This window comes from Anopheles bellator, chromosome 2 (assembly GCF_943735745.2).
Source record: "Anopheles bellator chromosome 2, idAnoBellAS_SP24_06.2, whole genome shotgun sequence".
Lineage (NCBI taxonomy): Eukaryota > Metazoa > Arthropoda > Insecta > Diptera > Culicidae > Anopheles > Anopheles bellator.
The window spans coordinates 13,993,103-14,018,722 of record NC_071286.1 but is presented as its reverse complement, the minus strand read 5'-3'; the positions used below and the strand labels follow the sequence as shown (position 1 = coordinate 14,018,722).

Genomic DNA, 25,620 nt, shown 5'->3' with positions numbered 1-25,620 from the left:
CCGGGAAGCCAACGATCTCGACTAGGCTCCTTCGGACGTCGTAAATAGGCTCAGATGCTCAAAAGATGAATTGCGTCAGCACGTTGACCGTGCCGACGACACAGTGGAACACGGTGGACTTACGAGATGTTGGAAACAAAATAATTTATTTCATTCATAGTTTAGTGCCACACGTGGGGTACGTCCGGGTCGGACCGGGAATCCCGGCGCTGGCCGGCGATAATGGAACCGCTGGCGTGTTTCAGTTTCGTAGAACTACAGTAACAGTTTTAACGTACGTTTGGTATTGGAATGGAGCTCACTCAAGCAGTTGGTGGCCTCAGGAGCCGATGCGATAAATAAACGGATGCGCGGTCGAGCATCGAGTCAAGTAAAGTAGGTTCAAAAAATGGAACACGAGTATAAAATACGAATCTTGGGCTATAAAACTACGCCCTCCGGTTGCGTCGACTATTTCAGTGGCGTAATACTTGGGCTGTTGGGTGCCACCGTTAAGGATTCTTCCTGCGTTCGAAATTGTTTTCCGAGTGTCCCCTTTTGGTCCCCGTATGTACAAAGTTTCATCGTTTGAGTTCGCCATCACGATCGATCTATGGAAGCGATGGAGGCGCACAGTCCGTCGGGGACAACACCGTGGCGAATTCCGCCTTAAGGCTTTCCGAGTTGAGTTGCGTACATTTTTCGAGAAACATTGCTTCATCGTGGGCATGTTCGACGCTGGTCAGTGGCGTGGCTGCTGCGCAGTGATCGCGAGGATCTAGCTCGCCACCGTTCTCTTCTTCCTCCTCCTCCTCCTCTTCGGCGTGGTAGATCTCGGTTGAGTAAATGTCGTAGCCGAAGGTGTCTAGATACTGCTCCTCGTCCAGCGGCTCTACCAGCTCCATGTTGGCGCCCATCTGATTCAGCCCCTGACAAAAGTCATCGTCGATGTAGAGATCCTCGGTTGATTTCTTAAAAAGACAGAAAAAAACAAATTAGACAACCGATCAAATATCGATCACTTTGCTCTCCCCTCTCGTTCGGTTCGGTTCGATTGTTTCCAGGTATGGCCGATATAACCAATCGGTAGGCACTAATCCTCTTGCTACTGCTATCCGAGTGCTGTCCTTGCTACTGCTTTCAAAAATATGTTGTTGGAGATGCCGGGTATCGATCCCGGTACCTCTCACATGCTAAGCGAGCGCTCTACCATCTGAGCTACACCCCCTGGTTGATAGTGTCGGTGGTGCGTGACTTTAAAAACCAATTTATTGACCTACTTTCGGACCCACCGGTCACCGCCTGGTTATTGGGTGGGGCGCTTCAAAACTGTAGCACGTTGCGCAGGCCCAGCGCGATCGGAATGTGGCGATCGTAAGCATAAAGACTGTCGCGAATGAACCGCCGCGCTGCACGCAAGGTTGTGCTTTCACAAACGATCGTGTTTCACTTGATCGTTCATTTTCGTTCACTCGCGCCACCTTCGTATTAAATTACGTTTCTTAGAGCAAAAATAACAACTGCTGACAGAGATCAAACTTGTAGAAAAAGGGCAGTAAATTCGAAAATATTCCCAAAGGACCCACTCGCTGTGGTCAAGTACCTGAAATGGAGTCATCGCGTGGATACGGCTGGCCAAAGCGGTGGCCGATGTCGGCGTCAGCGGCGGCTCAAACATGGACGCAAAGCTTTCGCGCGGGAAGTTCAGCTCGCCAAAAGCGGCCGCCATCCCGATACGGCTTCCGGTGGGAACTGCGAAAACGAGCAGAATTATTCATCAATCCATCGCGCATCGACTTCCAACGGGCTGTGGCATACCATTGAATCCTTCTACCGGCATCATCGAGTTGCCGCACTGGCAGCAAACGAAACGTTCCGTCGGACGGCCAGCAGCCCCGGCTGGTGGTTGTTGTTGTTGGCCGATCACTCCCCCGACCGGTGTCACCGAGCGGCTAGAGTCGGCTGTCGTAGTCGCGCCGTGTAGTTTCGAGACACCCGTTTCGCCCGCTTCTGGCGGCATCAGGCGAAGCTTCGAAAAGGCACGCAACAGCTCGTTGCCACAGGAGTGGCGCAGGTTCGCCGCACAGCTCTTCAGCGAACCGGTCGGTGTGATGCACCCGGACGACGGCAGATCCAGATCGTCCAGGTTGGCCGAATTCGGACGCGACGACCCCGGACTGATGTCCGATGCTCGGCGCGAAATCTTTCTCATATTCACCGTGACCCGGGTCGTGAGCTTCTTCTTGCGGGCGCTTCCGGACGAACCACCCGTCGCAGCAGCACCGATCGGAAAGGGTTCAGCGACGAGCGGCGCCGGCAGGCTGTGCTCCGTGCTTGATATGATACTTTCCCGGTAGAGCGTTTGCTGGTGGTGGTGTATGGTGGCCACACTGTTGGTCGCCGTGTTGAGTGCCTTCCGTCGCATATACAGCTGCGAGTTGGGCGCGAAAGTGATCGGAATACTGGTGGGTCCCACTTTACCGCCCATTGCTCGGTGTGTTTCCCTCGGTTCTACCGGTGCCGGTGCCGGTTCTGTAGCTGCTCCGGTCGGATCTGGTGGACCCTCGGCTTCCCGGTTAGTTTGATTATCCCCACATTCCGCCACAGCCATGGTGCCACCGTTTTCCGGTTGAGCCGAACCCTCTAGCGATTCGTCCCGTCCTGATCGTAGTGAAGGCGGTGACGACACCGGAATCGGTGGTGGTGCTGGCGATCCGTCCTGCGCCTCGGCGGCCGCTTGTTCCGCTTCGAGTGTCTTTTCCAGCTCCAGCACCTTCGTCGGTACGAGCAGATTCTCTTCCACAACGAGCGACTCATCCAGCGCAGCGGATGTGCGGCCGCCCCGTTCTGTCCGCCCCACGGAGTCCACCTTCCGCACGGGGCTGTAATCGAAGCCGTGCTTTTCGAACGTTGTCTCAATCTTTTTGATCGCATCCCGCACCGAGGTCAGGTGAGCCGTAACGATGCCCATCGAGTCATCGAGCGCGAGTTCCTCCGTTCGTGGCTCTTCCGGTCGATCCTCACTTTGGGGGCCCTTTTCCGGTTGGTCGTCGGTAGCCGGCACCGGTAGCTGGCTTCGTTCGCAGATGATTTTCTCCTTCCGCCAGAGGGTGCTCTCAAACAGGCCACCGCTCGGTGTCCCGTTCTGCTGCTCGGGAGACTTGTAAATGTTCACACTGATGTTGATCCGCTTCGGTTTGATGTCCTGCAGTGAGGTCGAGCTGTTCAGGTTGGTCGACGTTAGGAAGGAGCTGCTACTGCGGCCCGCCAGTCCCGCATTGAAGAACGACTTGCTGCGGCACTCCTCCTCGGGCGTGACGGGCAGCGACTCGTCCGTCATCTTCAGCTTCTGATCCGACAGCCAGGCGTGCTTGCGGATGCGGTTCTTCCGGGCGATCGGTGTGTCCGGGAGCGTGAAGTCACCGATCGTGAAGCGGAACGAGTTGTTCAGCATCCGGGGGGTCACGCTACGTCGCCGGGCGCCCGGTGAACTGTCACACGATTTCGAAGGATGCCCCGCACCGTGCGCAACTGGCGTCCGTCCGACATCGTCCGAGTCGCTTGCCGGCGGAGTGTCCTTGAGTACGCTCGGCTCCTTGCGTACGCTCTGGTCGAGTTGTCGAATCTCCAGCAAACCACCATCGTCCGTCGGCCCGTCGGTGGCCTCGGTGAAGCTCTTGTTCAGCGGATCGGTTCCCTCGAACAGCTCCTTCGCCGAATTTTTGTTGGTACGCGGCGGCTTCTTGTGCTTCTTCACCGTGCTGGTCCGATCGTAGACCGCCTGTTTGGCCGATTTGGGCGACAGGAATTTGTGGTTGAAATCGAAAATCGATTGATAAATGCCCGAGTTCGACAGGTTGAAGGCGGGCGATTTCTTCTCGACTGGCCGCGGCGTTTGCCTCGGTTCCATCGGCTCCGGCCCTTCCGTTCCGGTCACTTCCCGCAGTCGGTTGATCTTTCGGGCGGGCTTCTTTGGCAGTGGCTCCACCGACTGCGGGGACTGTTTCGGTTTGGCCGCGTCGTGCAGCTCGCCGCCGTCGTCAACCGGAAAGTATGTCTTGGCCGTCTTCACCACGTGGGCCGACAGTTTGCGGACATCGTTCAGCTCGTTCTTGAGCCGCACCTCCGACGAGTTGGCCCGCTCTTCGTAATCCTCCGCCAGCACCGAATCGTACGCGCCGTTCTTCTCCGTGCCCAGCTCGAGCAGCACACAGTCCAGCAGATCGACCACGTCGCCGACGCTCATCTTGCGCGCTCCCATATCGCCCAGGCTTCCCTCGAAGATCTGCCGGAAGCGTTCGCACCGCTCCCGCTCGAACATGGGCAGCGGCAGATCGGCCGAAGTGTGCAGCTTCTCGAGCTCCGCCCGGCTGTACACCACGAATGGGACGTACCCGTTCAGGATCTCCCAGAGCAGGAGCGCGATCGCGTACACGTCCGTGCTGCGGTTCGGGTAGACGAAGCTCGATTTCGGCACCAACAGCTCCGGCGCCACGTAGTAGAAGAGCGAAAACTTCTCCCGGTACTCCTTGCAGTACGGCAAGAAGCGACTGGCCGCCCGGCTAGCATCGCCCGTATCGCCCAGCCCCGGCAACCCTCCGCTGCGACCGCGTCTCGTGCGTGTCTCACAGATCTCCCGTGACAGCTTGCGGTACTTGTCGCGCAGAAACTGTTCGTCGATCTTGACGTAGCGCGAGTAGGTGGTAAACTTCTTGAGCTCCTCGTTCTGCGATGACGTCATCGAGTTGCGGGACGACGACGTGCTGCCGTACCGCTGCTCGATCTCTCGCCGCACCTCCTCCGTGGCCGATTCCGTCGTCAGCTCGAACGAGGTCAGCTTCACGGTGTACGGATAGCGCCGCATCAGCACGGCCCCGCTGGAGATGTTCGAGTGGACGTAGCCACACTCCTGCAGGTAGCACACGGCCGACGCAATCTGCTGCACGACGGTGATCGCGTGGATCAGCGACAGTCGTTTGTTCTACAACAGAAATGCAAAAAGGGGGGTTAATTGCTCCCATCGATGCAATCATTCCATCTTACCATTCGGTGGATGTAATCGAAGAGCGTAAAATCGAACGGTTCCAGTAGCAGGGTCGCCTGGTTGAGGGCCGCATCGTACGAGACCGCCATCAGGGTGGCCACGGTGGGGTGGCGGACCTGCGAAAGGACCTCAAAGTCTCGCTTGCACGCTTCCTCCGCGAAGTACAGGCTGCGCTCGACGTTTAGCGAGTATTTGCGCAGCGTGACGGCCACCCCGCGGAACAGGCCGCAGGAAAACTCGAGCGGTCCGGCCGTCGCTGCCCGTAGGCTGCCCACCCGGTAGCGTACCTCGTTCGGGAAGCACGTCACCAGATTGCCGCCGGCGCTGCGCCGAAAGCACTCGAGCAGGTTCCGGTCAGTGTAGCGCGTCTGCAGCAGCTCGTCCGATTGCTGGATGCTTTTGCTCCACTTTTGCAGCGAATCCAGCTCGAACAGTATGTCCGCCTCCGGTTCCTCCCGTAGCGAGCCCAGCTCTGGGGCCAGGATCGGCGATCGATCCGGGGCGTCCTGCTCTTCGGCCGGGTCGGCCTCCTTCAGCGTGCTGGCACCCGCCGATCGGTCCAGATCGGTGACGATGCGCGCCGACCGGCCCTTCAGCACGCTGATCGGCTCCAGGATGATGCTCGTCGAATCGTCCTGCAGTTCCGCGCTGGTCTGCAGGAAATGGAAGTTGTCGTTGATCAACTGCTCACACTGCCGGATCTCGGCCAGCGTCTCCTGGCCCGGCCTGCTGGCCATCTCCGGTGGTGCCGTTTCACCCGTCGTGTCGGCATTGTCACTGAACGGGAGCGCATAGTCCACCAGATCGCCGTGTTTGTTCACGACCGTCTGATAGGATAGCGACTTCCGGTGGTGCTTCGGTGGCGTCGGGACCGGTTCCTTCATCGATCCACGGTAAGCGCGGGACGAGATCACGTTCTCGTCGTAGAGCGACGACGAGTTTAGTTCGTAGTTCCGGTACGACCCGGTCAGCGGTGAATCGGAACCACTGTACGGCCGTGCCGCTGCTGGGTGTTTAGCCGGGCAGCTCGACGGTGTCGGTCGGTCGACCGTGGTACTTTGCTTCATGCTTTGCGCGCGCCCCACACTCGGTGGCTGCGGAGCGGGCTTGTCCTTAAACAGGCGACCACCGGCGCGTGGCTTCAGGTTGCTCTGCTTCTTCGGGGTCACGTTGCTGTACGGGCTGGAGTTGTCCTTGTAGAACCGGCGCGGTGGACTTGGCTGCCCGAACGAATCCGTTCCGATCCCGGTGCCGTTCAGATGGTGCGCCTCAAACTCGGCCACCTCGTTCTCGTGGATCGTGTTGTTGGGCTTCGGGAAGCAGGTGGCCCCTTTCGAGCGCTTCCGTGGCTTGCTTCGATCGGCCGCACCGGAGATGGGCAGCGAAAAGCGGACATCGACCGACGAGTGATTCTTTTCCACCGGCGTGTTGTTCCAGTGTTCCTGCTGCGTGTCCACCGGGATGCGCGTGATGTTGCGGTAAAACTCGACCGATCGCTGCGGTTTCTTTGGCGCAACCGCGTCGAATGGTGGCGTTGCGAGGGCCACTGGGGCCACCGTCGACGTACGGTGATGGCGGGCGTAGCGGGGCGATTTGGGCACCTCCAGGCGGGTGCAGTTGCTGATAGTACGGCTCAGCGGCATCCGCTCATCCGCCGCCAGTTCGATGTCGGAACTGAAGTCACACTCGCAGTCACTATCGTCACCGGATCCTTCCTCCTTGATCGTGCGGTGCGCTAGCGACGGTCGGGGCACCGGCGGGCACCCACTGCCACCGTTGGCCACGTTAAGCGGCACCCCCGGGTCGATGTCACTGTTGCGCTGCTGAGCCCTCCACTCGTTAAATTTGGCCAACGCTTCCAGATAGGCCACATCCTGATTCTGGCCCACCGTCGGCGGGGCACTTTCACGGCGCCGGTGGCGTTTGTCTCTGCAAAGGGAAACCAGACGTTACAAGATGGATTTGAAGCACCAACGAAAGGAATTTTTCGTCCGTTTGCATTGCATTTAAATTGATTCCAACGCCAAAAATAGGTGAAAACTATCGAAGATCAACACAAGAGCTGAAAAGTCTTGGGCTTAAGACATAGATGATGTTAGTCGTATTGCATTCCCCGCGTTTTAGTTAGGACTAGGTAGTGTTTTAATTTTACATCGAGGAAAATACCATCGACAGTGAATATTATATAGCGTGATTGGAGCGTTTGAAGGCTGTAATTGCTAAGAAACGACCGCAAGAAATAAACGAATGGTAAAGAAACAAACGTTGCTTCAACAAGACAACGCACCTTATCAACAATCAATAACTGCGTTAATGTTTAAACTGAGGCCTATTTTGAAGCAATGGAGAAAAGTGATGGAGAAAACGTTGAAGAATAAAGCCAACTTTGAACAGAAAAAAACGCATTTTCTTTCATAGGCCAGGGACTTTTCAGACCATGTGTTAGGATTATTCTTTGATTTGATGTGATAATACGAGAAATACGATGAAATACGAGTTGCTGCAACAGCGAGTTGTGCACACTGTACGACGACCTCATTATTGTGCAGCGTATACGCCTCGCCAGGCTTCGGTGGGCTGATCATGTCAAGAGCATGGCAGCCCATGCAGAGTCTTTATAGGCCGTCCAGAAGTGCAGCGACCGGTGGAAGGAGTCTTTGGTTCAGGCCAAGGCCGCACGGTTAAGTAAGTAACTTGACCAACAACCTTCTAATCGCTTTTTCCAGTAAACATGATCGTTGGCGATTGGTACCTTAATTTGTGTCTTTCAGGTCCTAACCGTTGTGATGATACGATGCCCCTCTTTTTCTAGTTGCTCTCAGCTGACGGACACGGAATAGTTTGACATGATTTTCAGATATGATGATGATTACAAACGTTTGAACTTCACTTTGAGCCGTTATCCCCACCAACGAGCGGATAAAGTACACTGTCGTTGTAACAAAATGATGACGTACCTGCACTTTATTGGTTTGGTAGGATTCGAATGTTTGAAACGATGTAATAATGGTAGCCTGTGTCCGTGGATAAAAAGCCCACCGATGTTACAGGAATCAAGCTCGAAAAGTTGCAACACCACTCCAACCCGTCCGGTGGCCACCCGGGAAATGCACTGACACCGTTTACCAAACCATGGCCCATTCCCGAGCCGGGCACGTAGTTAGCTCGTATCCGTTAACTCGGTTCACCCGGGTTGACTCCCCCGAGTGTCCGCTCGTCAGGTTCGCGTACATTTGCGCGATAATTTTCCTCTTTTCACTGTTTATTAAATTATATGGCCGATGTGAGAAAAAGCTGCAGCGACGTGTACCAACGCCAGCGCCAGCGGCCAACGGGTGTTTTGCCGAGGCGAGATGCAGTTTTTGCCAGCCAGTGGACACTCACTTGTAGCGACACCGTCCCCGGGGTTGTAGTCCGCGCGCCGGGCACCGAGGTCAAGCGCTGATGCAGTTTTTCCACCCAAAACTGCAGTCGCAGGGGTGGCGTGTAGCGAACTGCATTACACACTTTCCACATCGGCCGAGTAAAAGCTCGGAACTCGGATAGGCTGGCCACCCTGGGGCGTGTGGAAGACAAGATTTCACGCACCTCCAGGAATCCAGCAGAACCGATCCGGGCGAAACTCTCTCCGCGTGAGGCGCGGAGTCACTCGGCGCCAGCCGCTAATTTTTCTTGATCGCGGGAAATCTCGTTTTTTTTCGTCGCGAAGGGTGTGTGTTGCGCTCTGTAACGATCGATCGGGCATCGGATCGGCGCTGATCGGCGATCGGTTCCAGGTGGAGAAATTATAATTGTTTCGTGGTTGCCCTCACCCGCCGAAAGGTTGCGTTCGAATTAATTTAAACCCGAATTCGTTCCCGGGGGATTGGCTGGATGGGGTCCGCGCATTAGGTAAGGGAGCTTAGTGGGCACGGCGGGCTGGTGTTTGGTCGGGGGTTGTCACGCCGAATCTTTCCTACTTTTGGGTGAATCAGCTCCAAACTCGATCGGTGCGTTTAACGCACCAAACGATCGCGCGCGCGAAGAGCGTTGATTAGCGCGTTTATTGCTCAATCACCTCAAACACAAATGGCCAAATGGGCCCGCTTTTCTGGCCAATTTTCTTCTCTCCACAGTTACGATTACGTGCCGTGCTGCGCCGCGTTCCGTGCTCTGCATCTTCGCACCCGGGGAAACTCAGGCGAGCGGGCGAAGCGAATGTTTATGTCCATTTCTCGTTCCGGGCACGCGCGTTTATTCCGTTGGTTCGGTTGCTGCTTTCGCTTGCGTAACACAAGTGGCCGCCAGCGAGCAGGCGTCGACACCCGGAGGACCCGGAGTGTTCTTCCCGTTACCACAGAAGCACATACGCCGCAAAACCCGTTGTTTCACGCCAAATTTATGCTTCCCTTCCGGCCAGTGAGATGTGAGTGCAGCGTGAAAATCGTGATTAATTGTCACGCCCTCATTGGCAGCGCCGAGCGCAGATTTTTGCCGATCTCGCCGGAGCTCCACTTTTCCCGTTCGGACTGGCGGGCGGCTCAAGAAAAGCGTCCGTCCGTCTGCGGGACCGGAGGAGTTTTCCCCGGCGATTGTTTTATCATACATTTTGTCGCTCCCGCACGGACGGAACCGGAACCGAAGCGCCCGCGATCCTCTGCCGTGCCGTAGGACGGTGCATCACCGGTGGTGGTAAAAGTGTGGCTTTCTAGTGTGGCCACCGGACCGTAACGTTCCACGCGTCCGTCGGTGGCACACCGTAAATTCACTTTGGCAGCTGCGTTTGCTGATAGCGACGGCTAATAAGGGCGAATCGGGGGGGCTGGCCGGCCGGCTGGCGAAACAATTAGGATGTGCACGGAAACGGCGGGCTAGTTGCGGGACGGGACGGAGAGAAAAGCCGGCCATGTCCGAGGGGTGTGCGGTACGGTTACGGTGCCACGGACGGCGGCGAGAGTGGAAATGTCAGGGTAAAGCAAAAGTGATTCGATTAAAATCAGTGAAACCACCCACCGCCGTAGGAGTGAAAATGGCTGTACTTTTCGGCGTTTTTCTCGCATCTCATTACCCGTACTATTTGCTCAACGAGCGGCGTGTTAAAGCCAAGGTTCCAAGCGGACCAACGGATGACGCTTTTGACAGAACGTTTCCTCCAGAAAGTGGACGGCCCGTTTCGGTGTCAAGATCGGGCTGAAGATCGGCCCACCAGAGGGGCACTGAAATTGCGGTCAACGGTGTGGCTGGCCGGGGCGATTAAAATCTCCACGCAACCCGCAAACGGCGCCAGATAGTGTCACGATGATTGGCACCTTCAACAGGCCTCCATAAATATCTTCCCCTCGGGAGTTGGGACTGGAAGTGTGAACCCGAGACGATAAACGCTCCGAAATTTTTACACCAACTCCGGCGTCTGCGCGACGATGGACAAATTGGTAGCTTCCTCTTCGCGGTAATTGCGGTCGGAGGAATTCGTTCGGCCGCGCGGACAATGGAAACATTAACGATTCCGTGCCGCTTCTTCTGGAGCCACCGAAAGCAAGAGGCTTGAAAAGAAAGTGTCCTGAGCGGTCTCTATTTACCATAGCACTCCCGGGCGATACCGATCTGTCACCGAAAAAGTTAAACGACACGCCAGAAACGAGCCGAAAGTGGCCGCTCAAGGCTCAAGTGCCAATTTTCACTTTTCCAAACCATTTTTCAACCATCCCACCACCTAACGGCATTTGACCGGCCATTTGATGGCGAGCAAAGAGCGCGCAGACGGACGGCGGGTCCATAAACAAGTGAAAGCGCGCCTTTTTCGACAAAACGGATTTTTCCGGCACCCCACGGGGGACGCGGGTAACCCACATCACCATCATCATCATCGCGATCACGATCGTGGGGTGGTCATAAAATGTGCATTTGTCATGCACTTATGAATGCGGCGCGGCAGTTACTCTGATTAATTTCCAATTCAATTCACTTCACCCAAGAACGGACCACGAACGGTCCGGGGCGCCCGCCGTCCACCGAATCGAAATCGAAATGGAAAAATCGTAAATTTATCATCTCGTCTCGCCCGAATCGGCCGGCTTTCGGCAAACGAAATGAAAAATGGAGCGGGCCCATCGAACGAGAAAAAAAGGGGAAGTTTTATGATGGACGCGGACGGAGCCCCAACCGAGAGACGCATTTCTCCCCGCCTTGGATGATGGTTGATGATGGTTAGTTTTTCACGCCCCGACCGGCAGGAATGGGATCAAGCAGCAGGCAGAAGGGCAGGGCGGTGCTGGGTTGGTGGGGCACTAAATCGTCCGCACGAAATGCGGCCAGCCCCCGGCCAGTTTCGAATGGCAAAAATCAATACACGCAGCTGCACACGAAACGCAAGGAACGCAATTAGAAAAGCAGAAACTCTCTTCGAACGGTCCCCATATCACTTTCTGGACAGTTTTCCGGCGCATGCAGGGAGAGGTGGTCCCAAAGCGCTAATCCAGCGGCCGGTGAGACGGTACCCGTCTTTGGGCTGATTATTTTATGCTTTTTCCATGGTGTTTTAGCATTTTGGCAAATCACAATGTCGGCAATTCGCTTATAATTCGAATGTTATTTTCGTTACTCTTATAAATCTCTATCATCGCCATCAAAAGAACCCTTTCTCTATGCAGCACGACTATGGGCCCTATTATGAAACTCGAATCGAGAGCTCGGGCTGCGCCGTGCAAAGATAATGATATTTTCAAATTTACCATACGCATACCCTGGTTTATTTTAGCAATGTTCAATTTTTCGCTGCCGTAAGTGCAGGGAGCTAGTTAGGGCGAAAAGATACGGGTGGGTTTTTCCATCCATATTCCTACCACAGTGGTAGCTAGAAAGCCCGGAAAGATTTGGGTAAGTTTTTTGTATTCCTGTTGCTACCGCAGTTCCAAATAGGGATGAATGATCAGGGTAAGTTTTTTGTATATCTGTTGCTAACGCAGTTCCAAAAAGGATTGAATGATGCGGGTAAGTGTTTGGTATTCCTGTTGCTCCTGTAGCGTGGAAGATAGCCCGACAGGTATTCGAAAGACGAATGTAGGTGGTTTTTACAGTCCTTAAAAGCAGTTTTCCGAACCACAATCCATTCACTTGTTTGCTGACACTCGTTGGTTCGCTTTCGTTCGTCACTTGTTTTTTCGTTCTGACTCTGTGAGATTTGTGATAGTTTGTGCTACGAAGGTCACTATTTATATTTCGGGAATTGGCAACACTGATGTCTTGTGAGTCCATCTGATGGTTCCATCGTAAAGTTTGACATTTTTGACGACATACGTACTCAGAACATTTTGTCATACGGACGCTATTTGTTTATTTTATATTTAGTTGAAAGTTTCGTCTCGGCAAAAAAATTGAACTGAATCGTGAACATTTTCGAGCGATGATTTTTTACGACTTTCGACGTGGATTATTACAACAAGAGTGCGTCAATCAACTTAATTTGACTTTTGGCGATGAAGCTCCATCAAAAACCACTGTGTATCGCTGGTATAGTGAATTCAATCGTGGTCGTAGTTCGCTGTCCGACGAGTTTCGTGAAGGTCGTCCAAAATCGACTGTAGTGCCAGAAAACATCGATGCTGTGCACGAAATGATTAAGCAAGATCGTCATGTAACCTATTGTGAGATTGAGGCATCCCTAAGCATTAGTTCCACCAGCATATATGCGATTTTACATGAACACTTAGCTGTGCGAAAATTATGTTCACGTTGGATCCCACATAATTTGACAATCGCTCAAAAAAAGGCTCGTGTCGATTGGTGCAAAGAAATGCTTCAGAAATACAATCGCGGTGCTTCAAAAGACGTTTATAAAATCGTGACAGGTGACGAATCATGGATATATTCGTATGAGCCCGAAAGTAAGCAGCAGTCGACTGTATGGGTGTTCCAAGATGAACCAAATCCAACAAAAGTTGTTCGCACACGAAGCACTTCAAAGAAAATGGTGGCCTGTTTCTTCGGAAAAACTGGTCATATTGCAACAGTGTCTCTAGAGGATCGTAGAACAGTAAATTCTGAGTGGTACACAACCATCTGTTTGCCAGAAATCTTCGGTGAAATAAGGAAAACAAACAAGAGACGTCGGATTGTTCTTCATCATGACAATGCCAGCTCTCACACATCGGCTCAAACAAGAGACTATTTGAGCACTCAAAACATCGAATTGATGGGTCATCCGCCGTACAGCCCTGATTTGGCACCCAATGATTTCTTTTTGTTCCCATCCGTGAAGAATAAACTGCGTGGTCAACGATTTTCATCGCCCGAAGAAGCTCTTGAAGCGTTCAAAAATCATGTTTTGGAGATACCTCATTCGGAATGGAATAAATGCTTTGAAAATTGGTTTAAGCGCATGCAAAAGTGTATCGATCATCGTGGCGAGTACTTTGAAAAACAATAAAAATATATTCGCAGCTTCACTATTTGTTTTTGTTCCTATTCCCGAAATATAAATAGTGACCCTCGTATAACTGTTTTTTTTAACTCATCTGTAACGGATTTTGAAATGTAAGTATTATATCTTTCAAATGAAAATAAGAAATAAGAAGAAGCATGGAGTAATATTAACATCGAATTTTAGGGAAAATATCGACACGGAGAAGCGCACCATTCGCACGCAATTCGTCGAAATGTTTGCTGTTATGGAAACGGGTCCAGAAATTGGCAGAGCACTCAAAACAGGAGTCCCACAGTCAAACGCGGAGCCTAACCAGCAAACAGCCAGTGAGCAAATGCAAATCGGGAAAGTCTCGAACGTACAGGCTGGTGTGCCTCTACCGAGGAAAAGGAGACGTCAGCGTACGGCGGAGTTGCTTCGGCAGAGTCAAGAGTTAGCTAAGGGCAAGGCAAGTCTAATAGAGACCATGAAACTACAGATAGAGTCGAATATGAAGATGATCAAAAGCCAAGATTCATTGATTGAGGCATTGTCAACGCTAACAGCAGAAATTAACAAGACTGCATTGTTACTGCAAAATATGACTAAATTAGTGTACTGAGGGTGTTGTTAATGATTGTTCCCTAATAAAATTTATGGTGCTGACAAAATTGTTTTAATGACAAATTATTTATTAACTTATTGTTATAACTTATTATTATTAGCGGTAGGACCACTACTGTCAATTCCGAACCATACGTGTATGCTGATAAGCCTGCAACTTTGGAGTATTTTAAAAATAGCCTTTTTTCTCAATTGTGGCCGAGGTAACAACCGAAAAGTGCAAAAAGTCATTAGACTTGTCGGAATCGACTGTTGCCATAGATTCCGACGCGGCCATCTGAACGATATTGTTTTTACGCCTAATGACAGAGTAAAAACTTTATGGCAAAAGAAAATTTAATCAAAAATTTTTTTTTTTCAAATTCTTTTTTGAAAATAACCAATACAAACAACAACCCTTCCATTTGCCTTAAAGACAACTAGAAGGCTCTAGTTATTTTTGTTTCATAGTAGTAAATCAGTTCGGATGCTGCCGGAGCCAAAACGGAAGATGAAAATGGTACATTATCACGGAAATTAATTAGCACCTCATCATGGTGGCAAACACGATGCCAGACAACAGGGTGACAGGGTAGAAGCGTGATTGCGGATCGCAAGATCGGCGATCGGCACGATCAGCGCACCTGGAAGCCACGCATTCGTGGCACCTCACGCCAACCGGTGGCACGTGCCGCAATTTCTCCATTTTATCAACGACAAGCCCACAAGCCTCGGCGGAGCTATCAGCCCTTTTCAGATTCATAATTCATGATTGGGAGCTTCTTCTCCACTCATTGGAAGATTCCGGTCCTCCGACCCTCCGGATTCCTGCTTCGATCGCGCGCGCGCATGCCCGGCATGTGATCGCCGCGTTACGCGTGTCGTATGTAAAATGAGCGGCCATGCCATGTTTTTTCTTGCTCAGCCGCCGTAATCTTGCTGGCGGCATTCCTTCCGTCCTCAGTCTGTTTCCGGGAAAAGTGCCTCGGCTCCGACCGGATGGCCATGGAAAGCGCTGAGAAAAAGGTACCAGGTACTAGGCCAGCAGCAGATTGCGCACGCACTTTCTTTCGCGGGCGCTCGGTTCGAGAACTTTACCCGGTCTCTGGCGGCCTCTGGCGCACACCTCGAGTATGCATGAATTGGACATCAGCCCACGGTGCGTTCGAAGGGCGGCCCTTCCGATTTCCCACCGAAAAGGATTGGAAATCTGGGGTTGGGTGGAAAAGTAGCACAAGAAACGGCGACATCGAAAACATCGCGCGGCGCACCAGGGAAACAATGGCACAGTGCACCCGGCGGAGGGGTTGGAAGAAGATTAGATTTTCCCCGTCCTTTCCGCGTGACCTTTGCTGAAGCGAGGGCAAGAATTTGGAGGCCAGCCCTTTAAGCAGCAGCTTTTTTCCCACTTTCCCTCACCGATTTCCCGAAGCCGTTGCCCTGAAAGCGAGCGTTGTGCGATTTTTTGTCGGGGTTGAGGCTCATGACCATAAAAATCGCCACCCCAAGGGCCACCCCAATGGCCACCCCACACGGTAGCTGGGGGCGACCCCAAAACCTAAGCGAACCGCGATCGTTTAACAATCGTTTTCCAAGACCATAAAACGGCGAGTCTAATCCGATCTGATTCCGTTTTCGCTTTCGCGAGCACACAACCCTCTGGCGCCCTTCGACATCCAACGCCGTTTCCCGTGCCCCCCGTTCGCACCCGGCAACCCATTGTTTGATGCGTTTCGGACCCAACAATCGTCACTTTAGGACTGGACGCTCTCTCTCTCTCTCTCCCGCTGTCCTCTCGTCTCCGACGGTCGGTGTCGATGGTTAATGGATGAGGTACGTTGCTTTTCCCGGTGCACTTTTCCGCACAAAATACTGTAAATTCCGAGAGCTGTGGCCGTCTCTGGCCGGCCCGTTTGGCATCTTGATTAATTAGCGCAGATGCCGGGCGCCGGAAGTGCAGGAAGCTGCCGAGGAGCGAAACAAACGAACAAAACTGGCGGTCCCGCGGAATCGCTTCCCAACGCACGCCGTATCGTATGTATGCCAGGCGTCAATTCAGGCTACGGGAGGGAATCCGTTTTCACTAACGGTCCCGCCGGACCGCCGGGCCGGGTCGCACCGCGGACCGGAAACGGTTAACGAAGGTGACATTAAAAAATTGTTTTTTTTTTCTTTAATGTTTTGTTGGGTTTTGTTTTCTCGGTCGCCAATCTGTTCAACGACGACCACCGGCGTTTCCCGAAGACCCAACTTTTCCCGTATTTGTTTTGCCACACGGACACACGGACTGACCGGCGGAATGTTCTCGCGTAACGCCGAATGACATCATCGTAGCGGGGCGCGCTGGCGCCTGGCCGAAATCCGCCGTTCGCCGCGAGGGAGAAAGTTTTCCACCGTCGCTGGCCGCGTTCGTCGCCAGCGCGCCCGGAGCAGTCTCCGGTGCGTTCTGTTTGCACAGAGCAGAGGTTTTAATTTTCCCATTATTTTCTTCGTGGTGGACTCGTTTAAGCGAGTGCCGAAATTAGGCTTGAGGCTGTTATTAAAAAGAGGTTTTTCCAGTTTGTAACCAAATTTAAAGCGGTGCAGGAGTTGTGTCTGCCTTCGTATTCGGCTCGTTTTAATGACGTCAACCAAAATGCAAGGGACAAGTGTTACTGTGGGCCAAAATACCCGGAATTCCTGCTTGAATCTTGAAAAATCTTGCATTATTCTTCTAAATCTTTGCCATTACCTTTCAATAATTCGCGCTTTCTACAACACGACTATGTCTAAATTTGTTCCAATTTTATAAATTTGCTAATAGAGTTGCTGCTTAGAAGATAGCATAATCCGCAGGGAGATTATCTGGCTCCATAAGGCTCAAATATCGAAGCAAAATTCGGACCCCAGAAAAGGTACACGAATTCCCTTCAATTGATAAGTATGCTAATCAAAATAGAACCCGATTTTGAACTGTAATAATATGTAATGGAATGAAACGACATCATTAAGACCTTAACCGATTTCCGGAACATTCCCAATCTCCTTCAGCTCTAAATAGAACTTAATTGCTTGTGGAGAGTCCAATGTCTAGATCATTAGACATTACGAAAGAGCGACCATTGACCCAATGCCCACCGGCGATCGGAGCGATGAGCATCGGTCACGTTCTATCCCTCCGATCCAGCTAGACACGATACTTTCACTTCGCTCACGGGATGAATCTTCCGAAAGAAAAAAAGGTTAAAGTATCTATCTGCCGCCCGGGTTCGGTCTCTTAGAATAGCCCAACCGGGTCCCCCAGTTGCAACCGCACCGAGCTCCTGCCGGAAGGAAGACAAATCGGAAGACGGATCGACCGGCAACATATTATACGCTGTGCGCCCCAAGACGCCGCCGATGATTTATTACGGCGATGTCATGTGATCCATCGAAGAACGATCATACCATCTACCCGACATTGACACTTCGTTCCGATCGCACTCGCGAGAAATCAAAGAAGCGAGCATCAAGATCGTGAGGTCCACCGCCGCAACCTTCAGACTATGGCGAAGTGTTGGGCGAGCGGCGAACACGAGTCGGTGTGGCCTTTCCGGCGCATCGGTGACGTATTCGGCCGCTATTTCCAACTTTCCAAGCTCGGAGGACGCTCTGACCACCGACCAACCGAGGCAAAAGGTTAATCCGTGAAGCCGAAAAGCCAGTGAGGAGATACAATTTTCACACTTTTCCACACGATCTGACCCACCGGTCAGCGACGACGAAAGAATTGCGCATTCGCTGGTCTTTGGTAGTGGCGGTGCGGTTCTGGCTCGACGGCGCAGCCTTGCGGTGTCATCGTGAAATGTGAAATTAAATTACATTTCGCAAAGGTAAACCGAACCGAACACCACGACGGCGAACTGTCGAGAACTCGGCCCCTCGACCACGATGATGCTGTTGCTGCAATTCATGACACTCTCGTGATGGACGGACCTCCGAGTGATGGCTTCACCGCACTTCTGCTGCACGTTTGCCCGTCAGGGACGTAATTTGATCGGAAAATGGCTTCATTAGACACCAACTGGAACTTGCCCAATTGGATGACCGGGCACTGCGTCTGAGGCGCCAACATTGTTCCAACCGAGACCGAGCTTCACTGATTCCATTAGCGCCCGAACGGGGCCCTTATCTGGAGAGGTGATAAATAAGTGACGCTCTCGAGTATAATTTTAAGAACCATTCCGGTAGCTGCCGCCCGGTGCGCAGAACGTGGCGGGACAAGAGAGTCCAGAGTACAATTTGTCGCTCCGGTAGCCACAAAGTCAGGGGTCCGTGTCGAATCCATAATGCTCTTCGTTGGGTTCGTGGCTGTTGAAATAAGATTTCTTCAGCCACCGCGCGCGCGCAAATTATTCTCGACTTACCGAGGCGGTTCTTGCGGGTTCGCGTAGATCGCGGAACCATGGCTCGATGTCAACAAACGCAGCCCTCTGCGCGGCTCACGGTCAAACCGGGCCTCGCTTTGTGCCTTCTTGATCTCTGATCGTCCGTGCGGAAGAAAGCGCTCGTCAGCGAACCGCGAACCGCGGCCGGCGGAAGCCTTGGTCGTCGTAAACTGTAGCCGACGCTACAAACGTCGGAAACCTCGCGGATTGTGATCCGCCAACTATGCGAAGGAAGTACGGTCCACAACGCTTCGGTGTGTGAATGGAAAAACGAATGTTTGGCCCTGGCTCGGGGCAGAGGCGATGGCGCAGTACCCCCCGTGGGGATGCGCAACCACAAACCAACCCGGCGTGGGATTTGCATTTCCGGGGATTGGGAAATTTTCACGCTTTCGCACGCCGCATTTTCGGGCTGATTTACGTGCGGTGACAGATGAGGTGAGTCAGCGATGATGCAACTTCTCTGCAAGCTGCAAGACCGGTGTCCCGGGAAGTCCGATCGCCGTCCTGGGGGCCAGGTGGCCGTGTGACAACACACCTGTTGCTGGCCGCGGTGTCGGTGGGCAGCGATGCGTGAACCGCACACCCCGCAGAATTGGCCCAACCTTCCCGGTGTGGGCCACAGAATGGAACCAGCGGGCCAGGCCGGGAAGTGGCTTCATATTCACATTACCACAATGAACGGTATTTAGGGCTGTAGCACCGTGCGTTGTGGCCATTTGGGAGAGCGCCAAACGAGGTAGTCATAAAAATGGCTAGAACCACCGGTGGACGGCTGGTACCTGGCTGCTACGCTGGACTTCCCCTCCGTTTACGAGCGGACCGGGCAGCGAAGTGTAACGGGCAGGGAAATGACCTACCCAGATTTGATGTGGCCCGTGCAGCGGGCGCCTCCCTTCACTCCACACCGTGGCAACGCCTGATGTCAACAAATCGCGCACACGGAACAATAGCGAGCTGAAGGTGATGGAACTGAAAACTGCAACAACAATCGGCCCCGTGGTAGCCTCGCCACCGCCGCCGGGCTTGGAAAATGGTTGGCAAATTTAGTGAACCTCGCGTGCATGTGTTTCGAGCCCTCTAGGTGTGGTTGTGTTGTTGCATAGCCCACAGCCTGGTTTGAAGGCTGATGGGTGTTGTTGTTGGGTACCAGAATTTAATACCCTTCAACAACCAACGGCACGAATGTAGGATTAATTGGCGAGATTGTAAGCCGTTGCGAGACGAGCTATACCTTTTTTACTAGTTTTGTAACACGCTACAGCAAATGTGTTTACAAAACTGTTTATTGTTTTCATTAATATATTTGCAACACTCGCATCAATCGAACGTTAAACCCAGCAAGCGAGATCCTCGCCCGTCTGCTCAATCAACCGTGTTCCAGAATGCGAAGCACTTCAAGAACAAAATTGGAGCGTTCCGGTGGCCACAACGTAAATCCCCATTAAACCCATCCCTCCAACGCACCACGCCATTCCACTGCGATTGACCTTTACGTGGCGGGGTGGGGTGGGGTGCAGACCGGAAACCGATTGTCTGTTTTTGCGCCGGACGTTCTGTGGAATTCCGTTCTCACATGTGTATGACCCCGCAAGTCCAGAAACGGCTGGGTGAAAAAAAAACGGGGAAAATGTTCACCTGAATTCGGGCATCGTCGGTCTCTCACGCTCGCAGAACGCGCATAAACGTGCATGCAGCAGCATAATCACCCAGACAAATTGCAGGCACCTCGACGGCCACACGGTTCCGGCGCACGGTTCGGAAAACCATTAAAAACATTCCAATCCCAAACCCCACCGGGGATGGTAGGGTATTTTTGCGCACCTCTCGCGCTTCGTATGTCGATTCCCAAACCGCGTAGGTTCCGCGTAGGTTGGGAAAATCTCACCGAGCGAGGGCCACTGGCATCGCCGCCGGTTCCTTGGCACTAAACAACAGTAAACTAAAACAATACGTTGTCCTCCCGGCGTCGGAAAAACAATGGTACCAAGAAGCAGACCAATCTAGATGAACTGCCTGTTCCAAGGCAACTGCCGGTTCCCCACAAGCGGCAGAACTAATCTTAAGAACACTAATCTTAAGCGTACCCGTAAATAACGGCGCTCGACCTAGCGAGAAAAAAGGGAATGCCTGGCACTGGGTTTCCGGCCACTCGCCGCGGGGTGCGAGTTTTGGCCAACCAACCGCCCCTCCAACACCGTTCCAATGGTCGAACGCCCGGTGTGGGTATTAATTGAAAAGCAACTGTACTTTCCCCCCGATGGTGGCAGCTGGTGGTAGATTAAATATTAAATCAATAAGCTCGGTTCTGCCCAATTTAGCTTCGGCCAAAGGTTCTCGATCGCGGTACGGTAAGGTGGTGTTCCTTTGGCGGCGATCCCACAGGGCCCCCGGGAAAGGGAAAAAGCATCTCCAGTCTTGATTCTCAGTCTTCTTCTGCTTCAACTCAATCACTCCGCCCGGGCCAGCATCGGTGCCCAACACACTTTTGCTCTGCTGGGGATGATCCGGCATAAAATCCCTTCACATCCATTAATCATGCTCCCGTTGTGTTACACCGGGGCTACGGGCCACTAATTGGGTAGTCGCAGTTCTGTGGAGCCGCATCGGGAAGCCGTTGTAAAAAAAATTGAAAAATGCCAACACATACGGATCAAGGGTTCCACCATGGATGGGATGTGCCGTGGCCCTTATGGGGGAAATGCTTGCTGGGCCCACCGCGCGATGGAAAGCGATGGATTTGGGTTTTGCAAAATCGTTCGCGCAATACGCCAGCGGTACCGTTAAGATCCGTACCCAAATCGTCACCGTCCAACAATCAACCGGGCCATTCGAGCAAGGTCCGAGTCCGACGAGTCCGACGAGTCCATGGTCCGAGCGCAACTCCGCCAGGCCCGGCACGTTGCGGTGGCCATCGAATCGGAAAAGCGCGCCCGGAATAACGCGCGGAACAGGCTTCTGTTTTGCTTCGCCGAAGCCACGGAAGATTCGCCGGCGAGTTCTTTTGCTCTGATTCCGATTCCGTGCTATGAAAGTGCACCGCAACAGCGAAAGTCGTTGATCGGAATCGGTTGCCAATATTGATCCAGTTGGTCACACCGTTCCATCCAGCTTACCGAGGTGCCCGGTGCCCGATTGGATTGTGAAACGGTTTTGAAAACTAGTTTCGAACAAGAATCCGAAATTATAAGCACTGGCCACCGCATGACAGTACGAAAACGTGCATTTTAATCCACATTTATGACCGACACGACGCACAGGGCGAAACACTCAATCTGAACCTTAACCTACAAATGTACGAAAAAAGGCACATCCAAAATCAGCCCATGAAATCACCAAACCGTGTCGGTTCCGACCTGGCGCCCGTACTAGGGCTCCGCGATCGGAAGGTTAAAGGAAATTGTCGTACGAAATTATCTCTCCATTTCTTTGTGCGACCTGTTTTAGTTCGAGGTGGTGGCGAGGTTCGAAAAAGTTTCCACACGAAAAGAAATCGAAAAGGGGTGACGGCAGAAGACGACACGCCTTGACATGCAGGATCGATGCCCTTACGGGCCCCACTTTCTGCCTTTCAAGTATGTAATTTAAGAAATTAAAGTGTTGAAAAAATTCGCTGCATTTCGCCCTCGGTGCCGTGGGGCCATTACTTACTTTTTTATCCAGCCCAGAAGACCCATATTGGAGTTGGTAGCGGGAAGGATGAGTAGCTCCCGCGACGATCGTGGCCGATTCCGTCTCGTGGTAATAACCGAACAATTTTATCTACGATGCCGAACGATGCCGGGGATGATGTGCGGAGGACCCTTCAAATATCGGTCACAACCATAGATCGTTCGTTCAACACTTAATCTGGGCTCTGGGTTGCTTTGATTTGCGGCATCAGCGTCCCCCCAAAATGGATCAAAATCTCTTCACGACCTCCTCGGATCTCAAACTAGCACTGCGTGTTCATGCTGTTGGAGAAATTATATACAGATTGCGATTATGCTAGATATGCGGTGATCCTACAGCTGGCATGGGATTTTAAATGGATCTTCCCAGAATTGGTTTCGGCGCCTAGACGGCCTCTGCGAGTGGGTCGTAAAATACTTAAAACAGAATCTGATCTCACATAAACTAAAAAACAGGCCTCACAAACGCGGCCACATTTGTCTCAACCCTACGTTCGCTACGTGTGCGCGTTAATATTGGATAATTGCCTAGCTTTTTTGCGTTTTTATTGCGCCGCTGTGGGGCGCGTTTTTTTTCAATCCATTTTTTTCACTTTTGTTTCTGGCTCAGCAGCCTCGGAGGCCTCGGCGGAGGGCCGGGAAAATGAGCCGGAACAGTGGCCGCTTTCGGTTTCGATTCGCCCTACAACAACAGCAACGGCGCACCGTTTTGTCGGCCGCGGCTCGGATGTTGGTTAAAAGTGAATCCATAATTGGTCCAAAACGCACTTCCTGGGCACTTCCAGCCAGTCTCCGTCGCCTCCGTCATCACATCATCCACCGAAGCACACGAGCGCGCACACCGGAGGTTCGGTTCCATAACCATAAAGGAAACGATCGCCGATCGCCGAAAAATCGCGTTCACTTTTGTTCGCCCGCCCACCTGGTGGAGGAAATTTGTGGAAAAACGGTGAAAAACTTTGCTAATGGAAACGCCGCTCGGTATTCAAATGCTATCCAGTGCATGTGTGGCTTCGTCGTAAATCTGCGACGGTCGGCCGGGAATTGGGTGCTGGCAAAAAAACTGATTAGCCTAGAGCTGATTGAATTGAATAATGGCGGCAACCGATCGGTGAGATGATCATTCGAAATACTGTGTGCCAACGATGCCTTCGCGGTGGTAGTGTCGTGGTGGCGTGATGATGAGAACCATGAGGCTGATGGCGATGATGATGACGGGGAGACTGCGGTGATAATTATTTTCGAAATCGAAATACAAAAAGAAACCGGCGAATCGAACGGAACCGAGACGAAACAGAAATTACTACGAAATGATCTTCTCGATCGATGGCGAACGGGTTCCACGAAAAAAAATGGGGAAAACTATCACAAACACACGCCCAGGAGATGAGATGCTGGGACAATAGCCGCAGGTTTTGATGGCAAACGCACCACACACCAAAGTCAAATGCCGGGCGATCGTTCAACTTTGCTGCTCTCGTGTTCTCGATGGCGATGGTAAAAAATCACTCGCGCACTTAACGAGGGCATCACTTACGCTTGTCACACGCAGGACACGATTTACGCACCATTCGCACCCACTTAAGGATGTGGCCGCACTGGGCTCACAACGAGGGGGGGGCACAGGACAGGGAAAAAATGGACTCGACGCGCACGCACCAAATATCTCGATCGAGATCACAGAGAGGATCGACCTCACTCTCGCTTAACCAGGCGCTGCGAACAGCTGTCCAACGACGAATGGCGTGAGCTTCGTGGAAACGGCGCGCGTCGGCTCGGGCACAACTTTCCACCACACACCTGTGCAGCGTACGCATACTCCAGCAGCAGGTAGGCCGGCCCCGAGCGAGACGGCGATACCGGGCGCCGGCGTCTCAATTCTCCCTTCCCTTTTCCTCTCTGTGGAGCATCGCGGGTACCGTTGCGTAGCAACGGCCAGCAGCGTGTTCTACGAACGCCGAGTTTGCGGTTGCGCGGTTTCCGCGCCGGAAAATCGCGCCACGATCCGGGTGGAGAGTTCCGGGCGAAGGTCTTCAAGTTGTAGCCTCTTCAGATTCAGATTCTGCCGATCTGAGCTACTGGCCCCTTCTGGCAGATGACGATGGTGGCCACTTCAACGCGAACAATGAAGCAATGGACTGGGCAGGCCATCGATCCACCTAGTTGTGCTCCATCACTTTTATTGAGTCAACACATGGCATAATTAAATAAACAATGTTGCCTGATTATGTTTTGGTTTCGGTGGCTTTTTTGGGGGAATATTCACTGTTTGTGACGCCAACAGGCTATCGATGATCACGAACCTTCCGAGATTGGTGCCACCATTTGCCATGCCTTATCCTTCGGTTCACTTTTGCTTTTTTCATGACGATCTTTAATGCAGTGTACAGCTTCACTATCAAATTACAAAACTGCTCATACTGCTGGCATTTCCGATGGTTGTTGGAATGTTGGACTGCTCCGTTCCCGAAATGGCTCACTCTTAAAGAGTATATTTGATTTAAAAAATCAAGCTTGTAGAGTAATTAATCTCAATCAAAATTAATTACACAGCAGGGCGTTGAGTGGAATCTTTTGCCTTGCTCTTTGGACGAAATAAACAGGGTTTTATTCAATGAAACTAATGTTGCGACATCTGTTTATGGCACAATAAAAAGTATCCTAAGGAAATGCAGGTCGTTCCTTATCAGATTGGACCCCCTGCTACAGCGGCTGTAATTTATTCAATCTGATGGAATTGTATTATTCCGGCGCATCTGATTTAAATCTGGTGCAACAAGTAGAACACGTCCGGCATGCGCGGTCCCTCCAAGACCTTCCGTGGAAACTGCGCTGGGCTGTGGTTTCCCCAAATCTTTCTATTCACTTCAAATCTTCAATCTTGCATTTCTCCCGTTTTAATGCCGTGGCAGTGGTGATATCGTTTGGCCGCTTGTACGACCGTACGACTTACCCTCGTCCGTTCCAGTGAGGGCCGTTATTTTAGACCTCCGCTTATCTGCGCCCATCTTGCTCAAGTGTGTGCTTTTAATTGCCGCTGTGAGGGGGAATCGGAAATCAGAACATAGCACGGAAGAAGAAACAAGGGGAGCCCCACAAAACTGCAGTAGAATACGGCACATCACCCATTGCTGTTGTTCCGACATGTTCATCACCTTGCTCATTGTGAGGATTGTTTTTATCCACATATATCTGGACAATCGCAGTGTTTTCCGTTAGCGATATGTTGCACTGCTCCATTTCTCTACGCTCGGGGGGAGAACATGGAGGTACTACATGTATAATTTAATTAATAAGACAATACGGTCCTGCGTGCGGAAATAGCTGTGGAGCGCGAAATGTGTGTCAAGAATGTTCTGCATTCTCTTCTTCTGCATAAGTTCTCAAGGGAAGAGTCGACTGTTAGGGTATTGTAGCTCAAAGTTTATAGTACAAAAGCAAAAAAAAAGATTCTGATGGGGTAACAATAGTATGTTCTGTTGTTTTGCACGTTTTTGTCAGCATCTTTTTAATTGAGTACTGTAAAGATTGATGTAT

General features: G+C 52.2%; 1 protein-coding gene and 1 non-coding gene across 2 annotated transcripts; both read right to left on the bottom strand.

Moving 5' to 3' along the window:
• Positions 1-590: 590 nt before the first annotated feature.
• On the bottom strand, positions 591-25,247 carry LOC131207032 (uncharacterized). Its single transcript, XM_058199639.1, has 7 exons — positions 25,209-25,247; positions 18,392-18,594; positions 5,023-6,952; positions 2,599-4,960; positions 1,798-2,517; positions 1,583-1,731; positions 591-950 (listed from the first exon to the last, which is right to left on the bottom strand). Exons 1-7 carry the CDS (start codon positions 25,245-25,247, stop codon positions 591-593), a joined length of 5,763 nt encoding a protein of 1,920 aa, XP_058055622.1.
• Trnaa-agc (transfer RNA alanine (anticodon AGC)) lies at positions 1,135-1,207 on the bottom strand. Its single transcript has one exon. It is a non-coding gene; the product is annotated as a tRNA-Ala (tRNA).
• Positions 25,248-25,620: the final 373 nt, after the last annotated feature.